Source organism: Cucurbita maxima, unplaced genomic scaffold (genome assembly GCF_002738345.1).
Source record: "Cucurbita maxima cultivar Rimu unplaced genomic scaffold, Cmax_1.0 Cma_Scf00012, whole genome shotgun sequence".
NCBI lineage: Eukaryota > Viridiplantae > Streptophyta > Magnoliopsida > Cucurbitales > Cucurbitaceae > Cucurbita > Cucurbita maxima.
In genome coordinates this window covers 2,788,542-2,805,785 of record NW_019272028.1, presented here as the reverse complement: position 1 = coordinate 2,805,785, position 17,244 = coordinate 2,788,542, and the positions used below count along the sequence as shown (strand labels likewise).

At 35.7% G+C, this 17,244-nt stretch overlaps 3 protein-coding genes across 4 annotated transcripts in view; 1 reads left to right on the top strand and 2 right to left on the bottom strand.

Annotated features, from left to right (window-relative positions):
- LOC111487186 (exocyst complex component SEC6) overlaps window positions 1-5,000 on the top strand; it is a 15,319-nt gene extending 10,319 nt beyond the window's left edge. The window contains exons 16-25 of the mRNA XM_023134483.1: window positions 61-144; window positions 234-320; window positions 975-1,019; window positions 2,238-2,316; window positions 2,901-2,970; window positions 3,088-3,175; window positions 3,261-3,350; window positions 3,682-3,798; window positions 3,957-4,019; window positions 4,572-5,000. Coding sequence (XP_022990251.1) covers window positions 61-144; window positions 234-320; window positions 975-1,019; window positions 2,238-2,316; window positions 2,901-2,970; window positions 3,088-3,175; window positions 3,261-3,350; window positions 3,682-3,798; window positions 3,957-4,019; window positions 4,572-4,697 — 849 coding nt within the window. The 3' untranslated portion in view covers window positions 4,698-5,000. The remainder of the gene's footprint in view (window positions 1-60; window positions 145-233; window positions 321-974; window positions 1,020-2,237; window positions 2,317-2,900; window positions 2,971-3,087; window positions 3,176-3,260; window positions 3,351-3,681; window positions 3,799-3,956; window positions 4,020-4,571) is intronic.
- Window positions 5,001-5,563: 563 nt separating this feature from the next.
- On the bottom strand, window positions 5,564-9,743 carry LOC111487210 (putative CCA tRNA nucleotidyltransferase 2). Its single transcript, XM_023134523.1, has 15 exons — window positions 9,374-9,743; window positions 9,093-9,223; window positions 8,795-8,912; window positions 8,337-8,392; window positions 8,188-8,237; window positions 7,870-7,968; window positions 7,663-7,772; window positions 7,435-7,562; window positions 7,145-7,211; window positions 6,927-7,010; window positions 6,784-6,846; window positions 6,537-6,681; window positions 6,211-6,378; window positions 6,005-6,102; window positions 5,564-5,859 (listed from the first exon to the last, which is right to left on the bottom strand). Exons 1-15 carry the CDS (start codon window positions 9,710-9,712, stop codon window positions 5,752-5,754), a joined length of 1,764 nt encoding a protein of 587 aa, XP_022990291.1. The 5' UTR covers window positions 9,713-9,743; the 3' UTR covers window positions 5,564-5,751.
- Window positions 9,744-10,947: 1,204 nt separating this feature from the next.
- On the bottom strand, window positions 10,948-13,942 carry LOC111487250 (alpha-(1,4)-fucosyltransferase-like). 2 transcript variants are annotated; one of them, XM_023134606.1, is made up of 4 exons: window positions 13,885-13,942; window positions 13,302-13,843; window positions 11,679-11,852; window positions 10,948-11,606 (listed from the first exon to the last, which is right to left on the bottom strand). In XM_023134606.1, exons 2-4 carry the CDS (start codon window positions 13,785-13,787, stop codon window positions 11,046-11,048), a joined length of 1,221 nt encoding a protein of 406 aa, XP_022990374.1. In that variant the 5' UTR covers window positions 13,788-13,843; window positions 13,885-13,942; the 3' UTR covers window positions 10,948-11,045. The 2 variants fall into 2 exon arrangements, with proteins under 2 accessions (XP_022990374.1, XP_022990373.1); XM_023134605.1 differs by having other exon boundaries at window positions 13,302-13,909.
- Window positions 13,943-17,244: the final 3,302 nt, after the last annotated feature.

The window sequence follows — 17,244 nt, the reverse complement described above, 5'->3', positions numbered from 1 at the left end:
TTTTTTTTTTTTTTTTTTTTTTTTTTTTTTTTTTTTTTTTTTTTTTTTTTTGGTCCCAAGGTAATGATTGATTTTCAAGCAGCTGAGAGGAAGAGACTTGAAGAACCTGCTTCTGAAATTGGTTTAGAACCTTTGTGTGCAATGGTTCGTCTTTTCTTACGTAGGATTTATTATATTTTTATGCTTGCATTGAAACTCCTGCTCTTACTACTTGATATTGAAAATACCTGCAGATTAACAACAACTTGCGTTGCTATGATCTTGCTATGGAGTTAAGTAATAGCACGATAGAGGCGCTCCCTCAGAATTATGCTGAACAGGTGATACAATGTTGATCTCTGTGCGTTTTATTTTTTGTTATTATCTTGCACCTTGATGGTTAGATGTTTTCCACCATAAATAAATATTGTGAATTTTTCTTGAGAAATGTACTATCCTAATGATTTTCTTTTTCTCTTTTTAAATCTTTACCTGCCTATTAATTAATAATTGCTACCCTATTTTCGGATTGAATCCATCCACATTCTTCTCTCTCTGTCTTTTTAAAAAAATGGATGTTTTCTTCCGGTATCTGGTCTCCGGTCTTTCCATCTGTCTACGGCTATTTGTTTTTAATTGAATTTTGCATGATTTAGATAATCATATTGGCTTCTTTTTCGTTTCCAGTTTGGCTTAAAATTGGAATATGAAAAGTTCAATGATGTTTGAAAAAAAACATATTTTCGACAGACTTCGCTTCTACTGGGTGTCTGTGCCTCCTCTCTAAATACTTTTGTAATTTTGATTTCGTCCAAATTATGCCCATCAGGAGTCATAAATTTTTCATAATTTTTTTTTTTTCTTTTTTTGTACATCTTCTCCTTTTGGTTATTAAATTTTTTATTTTTTATTAAAGAAAAAGTGTGAATATCTGGGAAGATAGGGCCCTCAAAACTTATTTGATTTTGGTTTGTTTTCTCCCTAATATTTCACAGATAAATTTTGAAGACACTTGCAAAGGCTTTCTAGAAGTTGCCAAGGTACTGGATATTTCAAGAATTTTTTCCTACAGTTGTTTGTGTTCTCTTTATCTTGATCCTTGTGCGCAAGTATATTATATTTCTGAGGTAGGTTTGAGTCAATTCTCCAACGAAATGCCAGATAACCTGTACACATTGAACTTTAGCCTTTGCAATGTCAGCCATGAAAAATGCGACTGTTTTTTAATTACTTATCAACATATTTAATATTATGTAAAATATTAAATTAAAAAAAGTTAATTTATTCCACGTAGCCATATGAAACTGTGCATCCCATTCTTGTTAAAAGAATGAACGGAAATGTAACTTCAAATACCAATTAGAGCTCGTTTTGAGTGACTTTTTGAAAATTTGGGACCAAATAGAATTTTTACTCAAATCTCAAGACTAAAAGTGTAAATTTCCTAATAACGAGTTTAGATTTGAGACAACAAAAAATATAACTTCCTGAATCTCTTTTGCACTTCCTCTGTGTCAAGGAACATTACACGACTTCTTAGGAGTGATTTCATAAAATCTTGTCTATAATTTTTGTATCATGACAAAGAAATCTGTGAAATAACTAATATCTCAGCCTTCTATGTATTATCATTGCTTGGTAAATTACATTATAGGATCTTCATTTGTACATCGATTTCATATTATCAATGAAATGATTAATCGTTCCCTAGAGAGAGAGAGAGAGAGAGAGAGAGAGAGATGATCTGGACTCAATAAAGGGATTCTTTCTTTGAGTTTTGCTATTAGTGTTAGCTCCTTGTCAAATGGCCCAATTGAAAGCCTTCCATTTTCTAAGGACAAAAGCCTTCCGTGACATTTTTTGAAGAACCAGTTTACCAGGTAGCACTCTGTAAGAAGAACAAAGACCTTGCGAAAAAGAAGCCACTTCTCTTGAAATTCTTCACCCTTTGATCATGCCCCTGAGAAAACGAGAAACCATCCGGCTCCACTGACTAGTGTCTAATTGCCTATATTCTCTCTTAATATACTAATAATGCCCCTAATATTTTCCTACTAATATTCCTAACAATGGATTCATTGTCCGTATCTTTTTGTATTTCTAGTTTTTTGTCAATTCAAATGCTTCTTATTGAAAGAAAACATGATTGTAGACATAGATCTTGTATTTCAAGTTTTCAGCATCTCGTGTTAAATTGCTAATCGGCTTGTCTACGAAAGAGATGACCTGAACAATTATATCATATTAATTGATGCTAGGAAGCTGTGCATCTAACGGTCAGTGTCATTTTTGAGGATCCTGGAGTGCAAGAGTTACTTGTCAAGCTTTATCAGAAGGGTAATTAATATTCCTTCTTTCTCTGTTGCAATCCTCTGTAAGTTGAGCAGTATATACATATATTTGGTTGGAAGGATATATGGTTTATAATCATACCATGACAAGAATAAGCGGTTAGGAAATTTGTGCCTTCGCCTGTGAATTAACGATTTTTTTTTTAGGCTTATCTGTTGCATTGAAATATTATTCTTTTTATCAGAAATATAAACTGGAATAGTAAACGAAATCAGAAAATATGTCCCATTGAAGAATATACTTTGGATAATGTTGATTGTTTATGGATTATCCCTTGCCATATACCATATATGGTCTCTCATGAACAAAAGTTCAATGAAAATTGTTTGTACTCCTTTGGCTAATGTTCTTTCCCTATATTTCGCATGTCATTTGTCAATATTTTATGTGTTATGAATACTAGTGTGCATTGAATTAGAAATTTTTTTTGACAAAATGGATAGAAAGTTTGGGAATATACTAGAGTATGGTATAAAATATTTAATTTCAATGAAAATTTTTGTTTCTTATCCAAAAAATTAAACAACAGTCCATCTGAACTATCAACTTTATCCCTTTTCCTATGATAGAATGGTCCGAAGGGCTCGTTACAGAATACCTAGTCGCAACGTTTGGAGACTATTTTACAGATGTGAAGATGTAAGTTCTCATTTTCCTTTTCGCTTCAGACTATTTACCTATTTTTATCTTTTTGTTTTAATATGGTTATAGGCTTTAAGCTTTACTATCTTCATATAATCTTCTTTAATGCTTAAGGTACATCGAAGAAAGATCGTTCAGAAGATTTGTTGAGGCTTGCCTAGAGGAAACTGCGATCGTCTATGTAGACCATTTGCTGACACAGGTTTCATTCTTAACTTCCCGACGCCTAATTTCGACTTCTTTTATCCATATGATTTGAATATCTAAAATCCATCTTGTGATTCTAGAAAAACTACATAAAGGAAGAAACTATTGAGCGGATGAGGCTGGATGAAGAGGTCCTCATGGACTTTTTCAGGGAGTATATAAGCATTTCTGTAAGTCATCCCTGCAAATTTTATTGAAATAATCACTGCTAATTTTATTGCACTTTTTTTTTTTAGATACCGTAAGTGTTCAAATAAGAGGACGAAAAAAAAAAACAAGTCTCTGTTAGTTTTCCGTCTATAAATTTTGGAAAGATATTCAAGAGTGTATATTATTATTTTACTAAATTCGATTAAAATTGACTTCAAACTAATGATAATAATTAATTTTAAGATTTATAAAAGCACACGAAGAACCAAAGTGATATTTTAACGTACATTTATTAATTTATTTATTTTGATCGGTTTTTAAACTTCTTTTTTTATTCTGTCTTTGTAACAGAAAGTAGAAAGCAGAGTAAGGATACTGAGTGATCTAAGGGAACTTGCTTCTGCGGAGAGTCTGGATACTTTCACACTCATTTACACAAATATCCTTGAGCACCAACCAGACTGCCCAGTAAACAAATTTCTTCATCAAGTCTTATAATAATGCTTACATATTAATTACCAAAAAAAAAAAGAAAAGAAATCAGGATTGTGTTATGTTTGCAAATTAACTGTAAGATAGCAATTTTGGCTCTGGTTTATTTTAACTTTGGGCTTATCTAATTACAGCCCGAGGTGGTCGAGAAGCTCGTTGGACTTCGGGAAGGCATACCTAGAAAAGATGCTAAAGAGGTATTTCTTTTATTTCAACCATCATATATTATTAAATCATGTGAAACTTTACTACTCTCTGGTCGTCACTTAGTTGGGAGTTAATATCGCAATTGCTTGTTTAAATCATCAAATGAACTATGGGTTACTGTTTTTAAAAACACTGGAAAACGAAGATGTCTAGGAAAAAGAAACAAAAAATGTTGATCAACAAGGGGAAGAAACTAAGTTATAAAACATCACGAGAGTGGTCTACATGAGCTATACTCTTTGAGGTTGAACGTTCAAAAAAATTCATACCCCTACATTTATTGGGGAGCGGCTGCTAAGAATCAATTGAAAAAAGTATGGTGATCATCTGTCTAGCTTATAAGGTTTCATTTTAACCACATATTTTGGAGTTAGAATGTTCTCTTGTGAGAAATTAGTTGAGGCGCATGCAAGATGAGCCAAACACTATGACTAAGCTATATGATATCTTTTTATGAACACGACACATGCAACGCCATGTTGTAACGAAATGAAACGAGAAAATATGAGAAACTTACATGGGGGTGGGGGGGGTTGTGGCAGGTTGTACAAGAATGCAAAGAAATATACGAGAATTCGCTGGTTGGAGGGAATCCGCCAAGAAGAGGGTTCGTATTTCCAAGGGTCAAGAGCTTGGTACAATCCAAAGCATACCGATGGAGGAAGTGAGCTTAATTAAGTATTGTCTCTCCCCATCTCTCTTTCTCTCTCTCTCTCTCTCTCTCTCTCTCTCTCTCAATTCATTCAGTTTTCCTTCATTGTTGTTCATAGTATAGTGTTCTCTTATTTTTTTTTAATTATTAACTTTCTTTCAAGATTTTGGTTGAAATTTGGTGTGTCGAAGTTAAAAATTTCTAACAAGTAGGCTCCAATGAAGTTTCAGAAAATGGATGTCTCTCTTTTTACTCATTTTCATTATTCTTTTTGATTGGTTAGCCTATACTTAATGAAAATGAGTTATTTGCTATTATGGTATTATTTTTTGTTCATGTAGCCCCCACTATTTGCCACAATAATCAACAATGGGCTAGTATAACCTTTTATTATACAGACAGCAATTGAAAGAACTCTTCAAGTACAAGGATGACAGACTTTTTCTCTACCATTTCCCTTTACCTACAATATTGTTGATTCTATATATTTTTAAACACTAAACAGTATGGGTAATAAAAATGGTCTTTGATAGTATTTAAATCTTTGGTTTTTAGGACTTTGGAGGGAAGAAAATGTTTTATTATTTTTTAATTAAAATTTTAAAACTACTTTTTGTTAAAAAAAAAATTATTCAAAACTTTAGAAAAGTGAACTAAGATAAATATAAATATATATTAATCAGAAAAAGATTTGACATTTTAATTTTAGGATTTATTAAAAATAAAAATAAAAATTGAGATTACAACAGAGACTAAACACAAACAAAACAGAAACAACAATAATGAACTTAAAATTTCAAATGATTTGTTAAGAATAAAATATAAATATCATTATTATAAAAATAAATAAATAAATAAATAAATAAATAAATAAATGAGAGAGAGACAAACAAATAAACTTCCATATAGATCCAAAGAAGTTAAAACAAAAGCAAAAAAGTGAACCTTTCCCCTGAAGCTTCAAGTTAAATTCCTATATACACTAAACCCCTTCTAACATACCCATCTCCTCTGCTTCCTTTTCTAAGTTCTACCAAAAATGTTCAGAGTTGGAAGAATCAGAGCCAACCTTATTCATTCAACTTCACACGCTTCGAGTGGGATTCCCGAATCCAATCTTGGCATTCTTCGAACGTCCCTGAGGGTCGAGCAAGCTGCCATGCAAGTATCTTTTGTTGCTGCAGAATACACGTAAAAGATCAGTACCAAATAGTTCGTTTCTTTTGTAACAATAATATTTTTATCGAGTTATGTTCCACGTTCGACCTGTATGTTTTGAAGAAAGTTAGAATATCGACATTTTAATCCTGAAAATCCACTCACCCATTCTCTAACAAGAGGTCCTCCTGATTTTAGCTGCAAAATGTTCATAATCTCTTTTCCATTCACTAGAGGTTTCACCTCCCACACATTTTGCAAACCTGAAAGCAACAGGGAAATGGGAGTTTCCCAAGGAGTCGGGTTAGATGCCAAAGATTGAACAACGAAACGCACAACGTTTTCGTACGCTCAACGGGTTATGGGTTTACCTAATTTAACAATCTCATTGTAGATGACATCAAACAATTCTTTTCGCTTTTCCAGTTCGAAACGTCTGTTTAACAGATCTTCAGTATAATCTACATTAGCGGGATATAACAACGTGGCCAACAATAAAGCCACAGGCCAGAAGTCTTTAATTTCCCGCAAAAGAAGCCCTGCAGAGGACGAAAAATATGTCAACAAAGACAATCCAATGAATCTACATGCTAGAATCGCGACGACCGCTAAACTTTCTTTAAGAGATATAAATTACGCAAGCTCTTGATTGTGCAGTAATTCTATAATTTGATTTATATAAAGTTCTTTACAGTACCAGTCAATACTCGAATCCTCGACGTATCAGGAACATCCGCACATTCAACACCCCAATCAACGCCATTGGGTTGGATTTCCTCTTTAGATACGAGAAGCGGAATCAAGGTCAAAAACTTTTCCAAGGCGTGATGTACTTGAACAACCTATATGGGAAAGATGTAATCAGATTCAAAAATCCATGGAAGTGCAATAATTTAAATATATATATAACCACAAAAAACAAACTAGTTCAGAGTGTAACTAACCGTTTCGGCATCGCTAGCTTTTCGCTTAAGGGATTCCCGAAAAATATGGTTGACAACAGGAATCTGCAAGGCAGAAGATTCAGAATTTGAAGCAGCCAAAATATCTTAAGCACACAAAACAACATCAGTGAAACGTTAAATACCTTTTTGGATTTCTTATCTTTAAATGTGAATTTTCTGATTGGAAGGAAGAGAGCAGCATACATAGAGAGCCTTTTCTGTTCGTCCTATAACTCGAACGTTATAGAAAACCATTAGTAAAATAATTAAACACTGATAATCAATTTATGCATATAAAAGAAACAAAGACATCACGAGACGAATTGCAGGGCATAAAACCTCTAATAATCTTTTCACTTACATTAAAGGTGACGCATTTGATTAGTTGGAGAAGGTTCCATGTGGCCTCTTGACAAGCAATGCAAAGCCTAACAAAAGGGGTAACCCAAAAACATGAGAGAGAGATAGAGAGAGATCGAGTTTCGTTTATCCTTGTTTTGAAATAATAATTATAATGCCGAAGATACGGTATGGGGTGATAACACCCGAAGTGTTCGCTCTCCGACTTCTTGGAACCTTAGACATACCTCATAATATTATATACTTAGAAAACTACCTAAACACCTTTATGACAAGATGAATCAAACGTACCTATTACACACGTCTGGTACTTCGGGTTCAGTGTTAGAAGGAAGTGTAAAGACAGTCCAAAATAATGTCAAATCACAAATGTAGCTCATTGCTTTAACTGGCTGATTCCCAGCCATCATGAGATCGATCTACATAAAACCAAGAAACGGAAGAAACTATTAGATCGAGTATCATATCCAATATCAAACAACAAGTTTTCTGAACAAGAGATATTCAGTATAAACTCACTTCGACCCCGATACGTTCTCTGCTAATCTTAGCAGCAAGAGCACTCTTCACTTCTTCACATGATGCGGCAACTTTCAATTCTTCGTCCAATGTGAATTCAAATCTGGCACCTGAAATAATTACAGGAGAGTAAAGTAAAGGGAAAATCATGAATAAAGTAAACATCATAAAATCAGATGCAAGGTTCATATAACTAATAACACATACAGAAACGTATGGCTCGAAGGACTCGAAGCGGATCATCCATAAATGTAGCTTTCGGAGGTAAAGGAGTCACAATTTTCCCAAACTTCAAATCCGAAATGCCTGCAATTCAAGGTTGTATAAGGAGGGGAGAAATATAGAAAATGAACAACTAGTACTCTCTTCAGACCTCAATTATCAAGGAAATTTCTCATATTCAGTCTGTTTTTTTTATACATTAAATTGAACATTTCACCTCTTATAATTATTTTATGATAAGAAAGAAAATAAAACAAAGCAATTCTCAATATGGACTGTAAACAAAAGTAAATCAATACAAACCTCTTTTCGTCATATCTTCAACTAAGCTCGAGTTGATGTTGTAGAACAAGCTTTAAGGAGGAAGGGAAAAAACAACATTAATAAAACAAGAGATATAATTTGAAGGAATATAATATCTTAAATGGGCTATGTGATGAACAAAAATATACCTATTGATCGTTAGATCCCTTCTATAAGCATCCTCTTCAGCCGTCCCGAACTTTTGCTGTGAAATCAAGTAAACGGTTAACCTTCACGCATTAGACAAAAAATTCAGCATAAGTAACAAAAAAATGCTGCACATTACATGATTAATTAAAGATGTCGGCCAAAATATCAATAATCCATGAAGATTTCTGCACTCACAACCAGTCATCTTATGTGAAAAAATACACTATTTCTTACCGTATCAAGCACAAAGATTTTAATCTCCATAACAAATATCGACATAATAAAGGAAAAAACACATGATCCAAAAGCTAAAGATTTCGTCATCGTTGTTTGACGTTTTAGGGCCTTAATCACCCGCATCTTTCATGCTAAAATTTCATCCTATAATCTTAAGCACCACTGAAATTTTCTTTTCAAACCACAAAAATGTGACCTTGGAAATCAAATGACTACATACCTTAGTAGGAATTCGGCTATTCTCACTGTATTCCTCACACCTTAAGTTCACAAAATCAATCCATATATCAAAGATACGCATCCTTGCTGTTTCTAGATGTTTTGATTGCTCAGGGTTACTGTAAAAACATAATTCGAAGTTAGAAATCGCTTCCAAACTGTTCAAAAGAACCAAAAAGTAAAGCCACAGCATAACAAACTTGAAAAATCATTCTCGTTCTTAAACTAAAACGCCTCCCAATTCCTCTTTAGTACTCCTAATTAGCATATAATTGCGCAAATACACATGATTCTCGTACCATGGAATAACAGCGACTCCTTGCGCTTCTTCCCCAACTGTCAACAAATACTCTCTAACCTTGTCCACAAACTCGCTACCCAGCATGTTGTCCAGAGCGATGTCAATGTCGTAACAATCTTTGCCTAGAAGCTGTAAGGTAAATCATCCAAAAACACGATCAAATTTTTTTTTAAAACAATCCCCCAAACCCTAGAAATAGTTCGTGAAATTCAGGCTCATCAACAGCAAAAAACTTACAAAATCTCAGAGAATTAGAGAGAGATAAAGATAGAGAACGACCTTATCGCGAACCCAACCGCCGGCAACACGAAGCTGCGTTTCGAGATTGAAGTGACGAAGAGTGCCGAGAAGCCTATTAAATATCTTCTCCTCAATTTCAGTGAGTTCAATCTTGTCTTTGACTCGAACGACTGGATTCGGCGTAGAGATTGACGACGCCATTGATTTCGTAGACAGAATCAATGGAGGTCTGGTTCTTTTGGGGAATTTGGGGGCGCCAAGAGAAGTTGAAAACCTGGCGACGGAACTGCGGAAGGAGAGTGGCGGAAGGACGAGAGCGTCGAGTTTGAGAGCAATTTTGAAAGATTTAAACACTCTCATAGCTTTATAAAGAAGCATCCAATACCGCTATGATCTAGGACTCGTTTGGGATAGAAATCTTTTATACTTCCACGAATTTATATATATATATTTATTTATTTATTTATTTATTTATTTATTTTATTTTAATTTATCTCATACATTAAAATGGATTATGTGATCCACCAAACCTACCCTAATAGACACGTTTTAAATCCTTGAGCAAAATCCTGAAAAGAAATCCTAAAGAGGACAATATCTGCTAACGATGAGTCTGGGTCGTTACAAATGGTATCAAAGCCAAATTCTGGAGAATGTGTCAGCTTTCTCGTTGTTCCCACGAAGGGTTGTAGACACGAGGCGGTGTGCTAGGAAGGACGCTGGGGCTGGGTCGTTACAAATGGTATCAAAGCCAGATTCTGGAGAATGTGTCAGCTTTCTCGTTGTTCCCACGAAGGGTTGTAAACACGAGGCAGTGTGCTAGGAAGGACGCTGGGGCTGGGTCGTTACAAATGGTATCAAAGCCAGATTCTGGAGAATGTGTCAACTTTCTCGTTGTTCCCACGAAGGGTTGTAGACACGAGATGGTGTGCTAGGAAGGACGCTGGGCGTCAAAGGGGTAGATTTAGGAGCGGTCTCACATCGATTGGAGGAAGGAAAGAGTGCCAGCAAAAAGACTGGCCCCAAAGGGAAATGGATTGTAATATCCTACATTATATATTTTATCTTATTGTTTAGTAGAATATTTTATCACTGTTCTTCGATTTGGTTAGTAGAATATCTCTTATGGATAGGATTTAGTTGATAGCTTATATCCTATTTAAATGTCGTGAACATTAATGAATATCGAACTTTTGATCCTACTTATGTTTCTCGGACTTTCAATCTCACCTTTGTTTCTCATTCTTAACTCCTCATAACCACACGGACTCCCCCCTAAATGGAATGGCTCTCTTAATGTTACGATGCGCCCTGACCTGAGTATTCGTGTCTGTTCTTCTCCACCTGTAGCCCAAGAAGTTGGCTTTGTCAACACAATATTAGGATCGTCCCCTTTATTCTATGTTGACTCTGACCGGGTCGTCCCCTTTATTCTATGTTGACTCTGACCCTGGGCTGACATTTTAGGAAGCCCGTTCCCACCGCTTTCATAGCCATGGTCTACTGATGGTAGTGAAAATTCTCTCATTCCCTAATCACAGACTTGGTTAGATGTTTACTCCACGAGGTGCGATACAAACGTGGCGTAATATCAAAAACTTATAAGAAAAGAGTAATTAACTTATGGCTCAATAATGGTAATAAATCAAAAAGATTTTAATGTGATCCTGTATGATTTTTCTACCTACATCCATTTCCTAACTGGGTGAGCTCAAGCATTTCTACCACCCTTTCTGCTCACAGCATCACATACTCGGCACGGCAGAGTGTCGAGGCTTGCAGCACGGGTCATTCTATAGTTACCCAACGTGCGGCATCGTCTCCAAGCATGGTACTCGGCATAAGCTACCGGGTCATTGGCAAGTCGCTTTACATAAGAAGCTAACTCTTCTAACGAGCTGAATTTAGACCCATCAATTATAGAATGTGGAGGGACAAAGTCCCAGACATTTGGGGCACCAAAATAGATCGGGACCGAACCAGAGTCTAGTGCATAAAATAGCTTCTCTGTCACGTAACTTTCGGTCATCGTGTTTTCGATTGCTAGAACAAATTTGTAATGAGACATTGCGCAATGCAAATGATCCCACCATTTTGGGGTGACACTGCCATCATTTGCACATTCAGGGTACATAGAGAGAGCCACATCCAGTCCGCCTACATTGTTCAAGCACTTGCCAAATGAATGGTGAGGCAGCAAAGTTAGAAGCTTTTCAGCTAGCCGATTTCTTACGGGAAGACAGCGGGACGATGACCAATAAACGAGCGTATCCTAAGAAAATATCAAAATTGTGAGTATCACATTCCTTAAGACAAAAATCAGATAGGTAACGAAAAAACTCACATTGTTTTTAGAAGACGATACATGATAGTTTCGACCATTGTGAAAGAGTGCTCCTGCATAAGTTGACTGAACGTCGTCTTCTGCATGATAACTAACAAATAAATCCTCAAAACCCGAGCGCTTCCGACCAGCCTCGAGATCCATATATACACGAAGAGGATCTCCCCTGCGCCTCTAGAAAACATTAAAGAGAACAGTAAACAAAATTGATCCAGCCCCAACATAACAATAAGGATGACCAAGGAGTTTGTATGAAATTATGTACAAAGGGTATTGACTAAGATAACACATTACTAATGCCACCAAACAGTTCTACTTAGACCTCGTGATCTATGGTCAACGAGGTACGACATGGTAAAGAAATTCTATTCTACTGTCTATAGATTAATTTTAGTTTTCTTCTTCAAAAAGTAATATCCAAGGGTTTGGAAACTTTTCCCTAGCAGACGCATTTTAAAACCGTGAGGCTGACAGCGATACGTAACAAACCGACGCGGACAATATCAGCTAGCGGTGGGCTTGGACTGTTACAAATGCTATTAGAGCCCGAGACTAGGCGGTGTGCCAGCAAGGATGCCGGGCCTCCAAGGAGGATGGAGTTGTAAGATTACACATTGGTTGGAGAGGAGAACGAAACATTCCTTATAAGAGTGTTGAAACCTCTCCCTAACAGACGCGTTTTAAAACCGTGAGACTGATGACAATACGAAGGGGCGAAGCGGACAATATCTGCTAGCGGTGGGTTTAGGCTATTACAAATGCTATTGGAGCAATACACTAGGCAATGTGTCAACAAGGACGCTTCGGGGTGGATTGTGAGATCCTACATTGGTTGGAGAGGGGAACGAAGCATTCCTTACAAGGGTGTGTAAATCTCTCCCTAGCATACGCGTTTTAAAACCGTGAGACACTTGCAATACGTAACAAACCGATGCGGACAATATCAGCTAGTGGTGAGCTTAGGTTGTTACAAATGCTATTAGAGCCCGACACTAGGCGGTGTGCTTGCAAGGATGTCGGGCCTCCAAGGAGGATGGATTGTAAGATCGCATATTGGTTGGAGAGGGGAAGGAAACATTCCTTACAAGGGTGTGTAAACCTCTCCCTAGCAGACGCGTTTGAAAACTGTAAGGCTATCGATGATACATAACAGACCAAAGCAAACAATATTTGCTAGCAGTGGGCTTGGGTTGCTACAATGAAGTCCCTAATTGTTTATCCACTCTTCCAATCCCAAACCATTGAATTTAGATTCTCTGCAACCTTCATTTCCAAGGTTGAAGAACCAATTCAAGAACGGACCACAATGACTAAATATCAATGTTAAGGCAGGCCAGAATCCATCAGATCATAGTGTACTAAGTAATACTATCTGCAAGCTTCATGACATTATTAATACAAAACACAATACCACCAACAATTCTCAGTTCAAAAACCAAGCACTTCTCAATATTCTACATGATTCAAGCTCTTAGAACTAATCATGGCTTCATCCAAACAGATCATAAGAACTGAATGAGGCAGAACAAAACAATTATCCAAAATCGTGTAAAATGCAACAGAGAGAGAGATACAGATAGATTGTAAAATTCAAATTAAGCTATGGAAATTGAAAGAATCGACCTGTCTCGGAGGCGTACTGGTCTCGAAGAACAAAGCGTCAGGTTTATCAGCAAGAACAGAAGACTTAGTCCAAAGACAGCTCAATCCGCAAGAACACGAATACAAATTGTCTAAATTATCCGGAATCCATGTCCATCCTTTCACCAACACAGCAACATGAACCAATTTCAGAGCCCGACAATCACCACTAGAATCGGCGCCGACTAGCTGCAGCGAAGAAGACGAAGACCGATTACCCAAACCGCCGCCAATTTTCTCCCGAAACCGATCACAACCGACCTGAGAATCCCATTTATTAAAAGAGGTGATCAAATCAGTGAAAGGTTCAGATACAAACTCAACGGCTGAGAGATTCAGATCGTCGGTAAGCGGTACGATGGAAGTGAACGCCGGGGGAAATTCGAGGAAACCAGTTAAGAGGAGGATGAAGAATGCGAGAGCAAACATGAAGATGACGGGGACGGTGTTGAATGGCTTCAAGAGCATGGTTGGTAGGAAATGGCGGTCGCCGGTGGGTCTTCTCCCTCCGGCGAGAGAGAAGATTAGTCACCGACGTCTATGCGTAGTGGTTACAGAGAACGGAAATGGAATTAGTCAGAGAATGAAGTCAAGACGTTCTAATGTTTTACGTTAGAGAATGCATTTTTTATTCCTATTTTCAATATATTTAAAATATTGTTAAATTATTTATGTTTTATTGTTTCAATTTGAACCTTAGGCCCATTACAATATATTTTGCAATAATTTTAATACAGTCGGCCCATTGGATTGAATGTTAGGCCCATGGGCCGAGCAACAAATTCAATTGGGTCGGCCCATTAAGTTACGATCTTTTTTTTTTTAAATGGTAATATTCGGCCTCGTGAGTAAATAATTGTTTATTTTATTTGAATTTTAAGGATAAAAATAAATAAATATTGTCATTTTTTTAGTACAATGAATATAGAAATCATATTTTAATATAAATAATTATTTTGTAAAAGAAATTATATTGACCGTTTATAAGATTAGTAAGTGCATAATTTAAAAAAATTAAAAAAATATTTTCATTTTAAATTTTATTGAATTAAAATTCTTATAATAATTGAGAACGAAAGATTTCTGATAAGGTAGGGTGTGTAAACTCTTAGCATATATGTCGACTATATGTATCGAGTTAAATTGGACAATATCTGTTAGCGTTGGGCTTGAATTGTTACAAATGATATCAGTGCCCGTCACCATACAATGTGATAGTGAGAACCCGACGTAAGGTCCGAGGAATAAGACAAAAAATCTTTATTAAAAAAAATAATAATAAAAAAGCATTCAAAATCTATTGATTATGAATAAGACAAAAAAATAAAGGAAGGAATTGGGTTTTTTGGGATTTTGAGTTGGATTATGAAAGCGACGCGCCTACATGTGAAATGGATAGCCACTTGCTCAAAATAATGGTCATAGAAAATGAGATTATTATGGATTTTTGTGGGGAGTGGAGCGCACGCGCGTGCCGTTGTCGGACCTTCATTCACGCGCCGGGGCCACTCCATTTCTTCCTCGGCCCTTTTATTTTTATTTTTATTTCTTTTAATTTCCGTACATCAGCCGTTCCATTTCTTCTAGAATTTCACTTTTTCTTTTTCTTTTTGAATTTTTATAATTACTTTTGCTTTTTTTAATATTTATTCTGTGATTAAATTTTCGATGTCTCATTTATTTCATTTTTATTTTTATAATTTTAAAATGTTGATTTTAATTCCTACAATTTAATTTTTACTTTTAAAAAAGGTTTATAGGGTTTGGATATTAAAACAAATAATAATGTGACCTACTAAAATCCATTAAATTAAAAATATTTACGTTAAATTACAAAAAAATACCCGAACTTTCCTGGTTGTTTTAAACTACGCTTATTTTGTTAAAAGTTGTAATATTATTCATGCTTGAAAGAATGACGTTCAAATATGTCAACATTTTTTATATGAACCAAAAAAACATCAATCATACAATATATTTCAATGACGATGTGAAGAAAATGATGTCAAAATTATCAAAAGATGTTTCAATGCATGCTACATTGAAGAAGAGTGAAGTTTGATTGTTATAAATTTTGGGTGGGTTACAATTTAGTGTTTTTAGGACGTTTTATTTACTTTAGGTTACAATTAATGGTTAATTATGACCATTTTGAGGCTATATAAAGCCATGTATGTTGTATTTGTAGGAGACTTGGAAGAATATAGTAAAAAGAAGCATTTGTGCTCTTCTTTAGCCAATGACTAAGTTTCTTTGCAATTCTATGTAGTTTAGGTTGCATGTAGAATCATTCAAGCTCGACATGATCAATCTTGTTTGTGGAGTGATTCGAATCTCAAGCAAGTATTCTTGCCTTGAGATATTTGATCAACAAGAATCATTCAAGCTAGACATGATCGATCTTGCTTGTGGAGTGATTCGAATCTCAAACAATGTTCTTGCCTTGAGATATTTGATCAACAAGGTAATCCGAATCTTACTCCCCTTGTAGTGGTTTCATAACTTATCAATTTTATTCAATACTTTAACAAATTTTCTACCTCAAAAATAATTTTGAATCATTTTTTAAATATTAAGAGTAATATTATAATAGAATAATTTTTAAATAAAGTAAAAGGTTTGGAATGATGCCTCTGCACATCACTGCACTTCCACTTGACATCTATTGTGATGATAAACGGCTCATCTCGCTGTGACCTTCTCTTGAATTCTCAAAACTTTTGTCGCTCCATCCTCGTAAGGACAGAGAACCCATCACTGTCTCGACTGTGCTATCGGGGCTTTGGGGAAGTCGGAATAGGAGAGCACTCATCTTGGGGTGGGCTTACTATTTAGATGCTTTCGGCAGTTATCCGCTCTACACTTGGCTACCCAGCGTTTATTGTGGGCACGATAATTGGTACACCAGAGGTGCGTCCTTCCCGGTGGATTTCTGACCACATTCTCCATAGTGCTCTCTTATCTCTTCCTTTTTCGAGCTCAGGTTATGGAAGAAGGAATCGAGAAGAAAGTATCAGCAACCACAGGTTTTATTACAGGACAACTCATGATGTTCATATCGATCTTTTTATAATGTTCCGGTATATTTTGAGATTTCGTTCATTTTAGTCCATATACTTCTAACAAAGCTTAAAACTGGTCGGCGTAAAGTTATATAGTTGTCTAGTGATATTAGTCAAATATAATAATAATATTATTATTATGGTAACGGCCCAGACCCACCTATAAATATTGTTATCTTCCACACCCTTATGAAAGGTGATTTGTTCTCCTCCCCAACCAATGTGAGACATCGGCCTAGACCCACCTGTAAATATTGTCATCTTCCACACCTTTATAAAGGGAGATTTGTACTCCTCCCCAACCAACGTGGAACATCACAATCTACCCTCCTTCGGGACCCAATGTCCTCGCTGACACTCGTTCATTTCTCTCAGAGATGTGGGGCTCCCACCAAATCCACTCCCACAGTCCACCCCCATTTAGGGTCAGCGTCCTTACTGACACACTGCCTCGTGTCTACTCCCTTCGGGGAACAAGGTTGACACATCGTTCGGTGTCTTGACTCTAATACCATTTGTAACAGCTCAAACTCACCGCTAGTAAATATTATCATTTTTAGGCTTTCCCTACTCGCCTGCTAGAAGAAGATTTCCACACTTTTACAAAAGGGTAGTTTGTTCTTCTCCTAACCAACGTTGGACATCACAATTATTATTATTATTTAATCAAAAATTAATTTTATATAATAAATTAGAACAACTAAAATAATATTTTAACCAAATATTAAAAAGAAAAAGGAAGTGAATTATGAGAAGAGCTATTATGTGAGTTGTTGAATTGAAATGTGAAATCCCAAAAAAGGGGTCCAATTATTTATTTATTTATTTATTTATATATTATAATAATAATAATTAATTATTTA

What these genes read in the sequence shown, in the direction of transcription:
- LOC111487250 (XM_023134606.1), bottom strand. Translation starts at nt 13,787, where the DNA reads ATGCTCTTGAAGCCATTCAACACCGTCCCCGTCATCTTCATGTTTGCT. An exon ending in CCAGTACGCCTCCGAGACAG is followed by an intron (nt 11,853 to 13,301) that starts GTCGATTCTTTC and finishes AATGTTTTCTAG; the next exon opens with AGGCGCAGGGGAGATCCTCT. An exon ending in TATCGTCTTCTAAAAACAAT is followed by an intron (nt 11,607 to 11,678) that starts GTGAGTTTTTTC and finishes ATATTTTCTTAG; the next exon opens with GATACGCTCGTTTATTGGTC.
- LOC111487210 (XM_023134523.1), bottom strand. Translation starts at nt 9,712, where the DNA reads ATGCTTCTTTATAAAGCTATGAGAGTGTTTAAATCTTTCAAAATTGCT. An exon ending in GGAGTCGCTGTTATTCCATG is followed by an intron (nt 8,913 to 9,092) that starts GTACGAGAATCA and finishes ATGTTTTTACAG; the next exon opens with TAACCCTGAGCAATCAAAAC. An exon ending in GAGAACGTATCGGGGTCGAA is followed by an intron (nt 7,563 to 7,662) that starts GTGAGTTTATAC and finishes GGTTTTATGTAG; the next exon opens with ATCGATCTCATGATGGCTGG.